General features: G+C 47.3%; 1 protein-coding gene across 2 annotated transcripts in view; it reads right to left on the reverse strand.

The window, feature by feature from the left end:
* Nucleotides 1-418: 418 nt before the first annotated feature.
* The window catches only part of ZFYVE1 (zinc finger FYVE-type containing 1), a 67094-nt gene continuing 60688 nt past the window's right edge, over nucleotides 419-6824 (reverse strand). For both annotated transcript variants that reach the window (XM_012812219.2, XM_023507650.1), the window contains 4 exons: nucleotides 5315-5485; nucleotides 4563-4743; nucleotides 3787-3900; nucleotides 419-2061 (listed from right to left, as the gene is read on the reverse strand). In XM_012812219.2, the coding sequence (XP_012667673.1) occupies nucleotides 1829-2061; nucleotides 3787-3900; nucleotides 4563-4743; nucleotides 5315-5485 (699 nt within the window). In that variant the 3' untranslated portion in view covers nucleotides 419-1828. The remainder of the gene's footprint in view (nucleotides 2062-3786; nucleotides 3901-4562; nucleotides 4744-5314; nucleotides 5486-6824) is intronic.

Below are 6824 nucleotides of genomic sequence, written 5' to 3' on the forward strand. Positions count from 1 at the left end.
TAATCCCTACATTCTGGGAAGCTGAGGCAGGTGGATTGCTTGAGCTCAGGAGTTTGAGAGCAGCCTGATCAAGAGCACAACCCCATCTCTAAAAATAGCTAGCGTTGTGGTGGTGTACTCCCAGCTACTTGGGAGGCTAAGGCATGAGGATCACTTGAACCCAGGAGTTTGAGGTTGCTGTGAGCTATGATGCCATGGCACGTTACCCATGGCAACAAAGACTCTGTCTCAAAATAAATAAATAAATAAAAGTTCTCATGTGTCAGAGTATAAACTCAGATGTTTACAGGTAAATATTTCCACCTAGAAATATGCCTCTTGACTTCTGTTCACAAAGCCACCAGCTATTTCCCCATCAATTGGAAAGAAGGGGTAAGCAGCTGTACTGATGGAGTTAGAGGAAAAAGCACAGTCCACGTTCAGCAGGAAAGATTCCTTTATAATGGCAAATTTGATAATACACAGTTCTAGAGTAGGGCCTCAGGCACTGGGCCACAGCAGGCGGTAAGGAGCAGGTTGGAGAAGGACCAACACACTCCAGGGCTTGTGTCAAACTGATACGCCAGGAATGACCACCCATGCACCTCCTTGAAGCTCAACCCACCCACCAGTTCAGTCAAGAACTATGCTTTTAAGTCTTCGTTTTTTTGGCCATTGAAGATAAAATCCACCATGATGACAGGATTTCAGCACAACAGTCTCTTTCCAGTCACAATAGATATAGATGTTCAAGCTCTTGACAAGAAAATAAAAGTTCATTTGACTTCTCTTGCAAGGACTGAAAAGAGAATTTTTTCTTTATGATTTGTTGAAATATTTATATATACTTTAAAAAAACTAACAGTCCATTCTGTGCTCTGTTTCCCTGGAAGGTTTCTCATGATCATCCCTCCAATAGCTAGAGGGTTTGTGTCTGGGAACAAAGATTTAAGACACTTTAAGCAATAAAAATCCTAGTGCGACACTCAGAAGCAAATCATGGGCTGGAAGGAGATGGAGAGGGTAGGAGGTGGCAGGTGCTTCAGCACAGGAGGGAGGTGCAGCCTAGTGGAGAGGGAAGCACCCAGGAACAGGAAGCGCTGCAGGAGGGCCCATTGCCTTCCCTGCTCTCCCAGGTACAGGGGACAGCACGGACCTGCATTTTGACTTCTCAGGGCTGAAGACCCAACCTCTGACCCTCCACCCACTAGGGTGACCTGCACACTAAGTTGGGTGGTCTCCGACACAGGCTTAAGAACTGGGACTCAACCCCCCAAGGCCAGGTAGAGTTCCCTTCAGGCTGTGTGAAACAAGATGCCCCTGGGAGCTCACTTCCCAGGCAGCTGAGGCAGGACAGGAAAGGGCAAGGGAAGGAGAGGCTTCTGAGATGGGAGAGGAGCAGTGAAAGGAAACCAGCAACGCAGCAGCTTTGCACCTGGCTGGGTTTGTGGGGAAGACCTGCTGCCACTGCTACCGTTATCCCTGTGCTGGGGACAGACCAGGCTAGGTCTTCGCAGCCAGCAGCAGTCCCAACACATTCCAGGCTCCTTTCACATGTATATATGGAGAGATACACACATGTACTTACTATTGTTAAATCAAACAAATGCAACGGATTCGGATTCCTTCCCCTTTGTTATGAGTTGCTCGGCCCCTGCCCTGAGGGGTTAATGCCTTCGGTCCTGACGCCAGGATCACCCCCCCACTGAGGGAAAGTGGCCCCAGGAGGAGTAGAGGAGAGGACACACACCACAGCAGGTGACCAGGAGGAGGGCCTACCTCGATGAGACTTCTGTTCCTAACCCTGAGAACCTAAGGAATTGTGAAGGACTCGGAGAGGGGGCTGGGGTTAAAGGTCACCGGGCTTTTTATTGCAGTTGAAGCAGACTCGGACAGGATGGTCCCAGCCACGAGAGGGGACAGCCCGGCGGTCATGGGAGCACTCGTCACAGAAGCCCTGTCCGCAGGCCCTGCAGTGGTGCTTGGAAAGCTTGATGCTGAACTCCTTCCGACAGTTGTGGCAATGCAGGATCTCGTGGTCAGGCACCCAGTACGCTGGCCTGGCCGCATCCTTGACCAGACCTATGGCAGGGAAGGAATGACAATGATCAGGACACACAAAACCCCATACCCTGGCTCGGCACCTGTAGCTCAGCAGCCAGGGCGCCAGTCACATACACCAGAAATGGCTGATTTAAACCCAGCCCAGGCCTGCCACACAATAATGACAACTACAACAAAAAAATAGCTGGGTGTTGTGGCGAGCGCCTTAAGTCCCAGGTACTTGGGAGGCTGAGGCAAAAGAATTGCTTAAACCCAAGAGTTTGCTGTGAGCTATGATGCTATTGCACTCTACTGAGGGCAACATAGTAAGACTGTGTAAAAAAAAAAAAAAACCATACCGAAGTCCCAGCTAGCAAAAGGGCATCCTCAGACACTTACTGGCTCATAATCACAACCACACACAGATTCACCAACAGACTTTAAAAATCGCAGATGCAGGGCACTGATACTGGCATACTTAAAAAGCTCTCCAGGTGGCCTAGAGAGCATCTGCAGAAAGAGCCACTGAGGGAGCTACAGAGGAGGCTGGAGTCACACTCAAATCCCAGTCCCGCTGAGGACAAATTAATTAGAGATGCAGGGCTAAGACAGGTTACTATTATGAGGATGACACAAAATAGCATGTCTAACACACTGGACTGGGTCTCCACATTTAGTGAGTGCTCAGCACATGGGCACCTGGTGAGCACAACTGGCACATCATCTGCCCCCAGGGCGGCCCTTCCCTCGCCCAGGTGCCCTGGCAGCAGATGTAACCTGAACTTCCAGCCTGGACAAATTCATCCATTCCTTCATCCTTGAGTAAAAGCTCATAGTCTGCTGCTTTTGTGGGCCACAAGGATGAAATCTGATCCAAGCCACTTTCATCACCACCCACCGAGAAGCCTTTGGTCTCTCCCTGACAATGCAGCCAACTACCCCATGTCTGGACAACCCTGCTGAAGCTGGCCACACACTGATTTCCCTCCCTTGCCCTCTTGCCATTCAGGCTTCACATCAGAGTGGGTAGCTGTGTTAAATCCTAAGTTAACAGCAGCGTGGCTAGTGTGTCAGCTTAAAGTTAGCCACCAATCTTTGACAGGGCTTTCATCTTTCACACGCCTGCCCCTCTCTTGAATCTAAGCAGGCTCTGTGACTGCAACAGAATACAGGATCCTGGACGACAGAAGTGCCACTTTATGGGCCCAGGCCTTAACAGACTGGCAGTTTCTACTTCCTGTCTCTTGGACATTAACTCTTAGAGCACTGAGCCATACTGAAGGAGTCCAATTATCACTGGAGAGATACATGAAAAGGCCTGGAGAATACATGGAGAGGGGCTCTGCCAGCCCAGCCTTTTAGCTGTCCCTGCCAAGGTACCTGGCATGAAAGTGAGGTTACCATGTACCCTCAAGACGACCTGCCACCCTGGAATACCAAGTAGTAACTCCAGGCAATGCCATTTGGAGTAAAATTATTACCCTTCCCACCTTCTGGATCAACAAAGTTGTAAGACATCATAAAATGGTAGGTGTTTTAAATCTTTACATTTTAAGATAGTTTGTTACACAGCACTAGATGGGATAAGAGAATAAATATGAAACCACTATGGCACTCAGCAGAAACTAACAAATGTGAAGTTTTTATTCCTTGCTGCCCAGTTCAATCTAGGTTGGCAAGACCTTGACAAAATGATAGCCCAGGACGCTCCTAAACCCCTCATCTCACATACACCACACAGGAGAGAAGCACTGCCAGGCCTACCCAGTGGTATGTCAATGGCTGTCACCACAGCTCCCAGAGTGTTCTGCACAGCCTCGCCCACCTTCCGAGCAATCACTGTTCCTCCTTCATCGTCCACCTGTGCCTCAGTAACATCTGTAGACAATAATAAGGAAAAGCTGTCACCTCTTAAGTCATTTCCCAATTGCAAAACCCAGTACGCAATAGCAGAACACTTCTGGATTCTCTTCCCTGGGCACCACCATACTATCCTGCAATGACCGCTATGGGTCAGACAGCCCATTCCCTGAAATTTGGTAACATCTATTAGTCTTTTACCTGCAACCCTCTAAGACTATTTTATAATATTCTTTTAAAGCAGTGGTTCTCAACCTTCCTAATGCCGCAATGTATTTTCATTGTTAAAAAGGGGTCGTGACCCACAAGTTGAGAACCAATGTTTTAAAATAAAGCAGAATGGTTCTAGGAGCATGACCTAGAACCTCAGTCTAAGCCATCTCTGGAAAACACTGTAGCCTTTTCAGAAGTCAGCTGCTAGGTGAGTACTTCCTTCTCTCAGAAGCTTCTGGAGCTCAGAGAGCAGAACAGGTTGAAACACTCTCCCTAAGGAAAGGCACCCACAGGACTCTGGTAACAGAGAGTTTAGAGGACAACTGGCCAAGACAAGCAATTAATTAGTCTCAGAAGAATGATGTGGTTAAGAATAAGGAGGGGCACATGAGAGTCCAGCTTCCAACTTCCAGTGCCAAGGAGAGAGGTTTCCCCTACACGCCTGCAGCAGCCGGGCCCCACATTACCTAACTGGACATTCCTGGCTTCATAGCAGTTGTCACACACCCGCACAGGCGCAGGGCCCCAGCCCCGCTCGGGCACTGGCCGTGTCTTGGATGAACAGCTGTCACAGAAGCCCTCCCCGCAGGCCCGGCAGTGATGCTTAGTGTCGTTATCTTTAAAGGACGTCGCACACTTGTTGCAGCTCTGTTCCAAGCCCAAAACAAAACAGAGAGGGAGGTATGGTACGTGTCTGCTAGCTCAGAAAGTCAACAAGACTCAGGGGAAAGCCAGAAATAAGGGAGGTAGGTTTCCACTCTATCAGGACAAAACTTTGCCTAGTAGTGGGAGTGTCTGGGAGTGGAAAGAAAAACTAGTAAGGAGTGAGTTTCCTGCCACAAAGTGTCTGGGCTGGAGCTGGGTCCTCCCCTGCAGCAGGAGCTATAGAGACTTATGTATCAAACCCAAATGACCTCCACAGGCCCTTTTCTCTCCACATTCTGTGTGCAACCTCAGACATCCGAGCAGCAGTAACTGGCCCTCACAGGTAAGGACCTAAAACCCACCACAAAGCAAATACTTGGAGAATAACACAAAGGGAAATCAGTGGGCAAAGAGAAAACTGACTACCTCAACAAATCCCACCCTTCCTGGTACTGATGGAGCTAATTTTTCTGAGAGAAAATGTTTGCACATCTCTCACAGAACAAGCATAGCACAGCCAGCCTATGCAGCAAGGGCTGTGCCAGGGACACAGGGGTACCCTGCCACACCATACCAGGATCTGGGAATTGGGCCTCCAGTAGGCAGGAGCGATCTGGTCCGTCAGCCAGGAAGTCACAGCCTTGGTGGGCCCGAGGCTAAGTTCAGACACTGACTGAGCCATGAAATTCATCCCATCCAATAGGCGTTGTGCGGCATTGTTATTGTCCTTGAGAAATCCATCGGTCTGAAATGAAAATGCAGGCTCCCATCATGCTCTGAGAGGGAGTGAAAGGAAGGAAGGAAAGTGGGCTCTGGTGAGTGCCCACTCACCATGGCCATCTCAAAACCATAAATTCCCTGGCTCATACACAAGTGAGATGAACGACATATAAAAATAAAATTTAAAAAATAATTAAAAATAAAAGAAAAACATTAACTCTCTGGCATAAAAGAACAGAAACAGATTAAGAATCTTTCTGGCTTTGTTCTTTACAAGGGATTGTAAGATGTGATGTGTAGCTATTTATTCATTTATTTTATTTTACTTTATTTTTGAGAGAGAGTATCACTCTGTCACCCTGGGTAGAGTGTAGTGGTATTATTATAGCTCACAGCAACCTCAAACTCTTAAGCTCAAGTAATTCTTTTGCCTCAGCCTCCTGAGTAGCTGGGACTATAGGCACCCGCCACAATGCCCAGCTAGTTTTTCTATTTTTAGTAGAGACAACAGGGTCTTGCTCTTGCTTAGGCTGGTCTCGAACTCCTAAACTCAAGCAATCCATGGGCTTCAGTATCCCAGAGTGCTGGGATTACAGATTTGAGCCACCACACCCAGCCGAGGTGCAGCTATTCAGTTCAGGACTTACTTTGCCCACACTGATATAGGAGATGACACCACGCCAGGAAGCCCCCACCCAGGCTTGGTTAGGAGGACTTCCTCCTAGTTCCTCTAATACCTGTATATTTCTAGGAATGCTATTTCTATGTGTAAGTGCAGTATCTATTAATGTATCTGACTCCTTATTAAATGGTGAACTCTCTGAAAACCAACATATCACTTTCATTTTTGTATCTTATAAAGTATCTCAATTCTGGGTACACAGCACTCAATAAATTGTGTTAAAATACTAAATAAATGAATGAATGAATGAATTACCCAACTGTATTCTCCTAGTCCCAAGAACTACAAGGAATGCAGCCTACCATACTACTGTTGTCCTGTAATATAAACGACTGCACTACTCATACTTTCATACTTGAAGGCTGAGTTACCTGGGGCATATGTGGCCCTCCAGACCCCCAAGTGTGGCCCCACAATAAAATCCAAACTTCACAGAACAAATCCCTTTATTAAAAGAATTTGTTTTATAAAATTTAGATTCAGTCAAAGGTAGCACTCAAGGATCCAGAAGGCCACAGGCTCCCTATCCAAATAAAAGTGATTTAATACATACTGAAAGGACCGTATCACTTCCTCATAAAAAGAGTTGTTGTTCTGACACCCAGAATTCAAAAGTCAGATTACAAAACAGTGATTAAGAGTGTACGGAAACCCCACTGCTCAGAACAGGGATTTTTTTTTT

Source organism: Otolemur garnettii, unplaced genomic scaffold, assembly GCF_000181295.1.
Source record: "Otolemur garnettii isolate 467f Iridium unplaced genomic scaffold, OtoGar3 scaffold00196, whole genome shotgun sequence".
NCBI classification, from domain to species: Eukaryota; Metazoa; Chordata; class Mammalia; order Primates; family Galagidae; genus Otolemur; species Otolemur garnettii.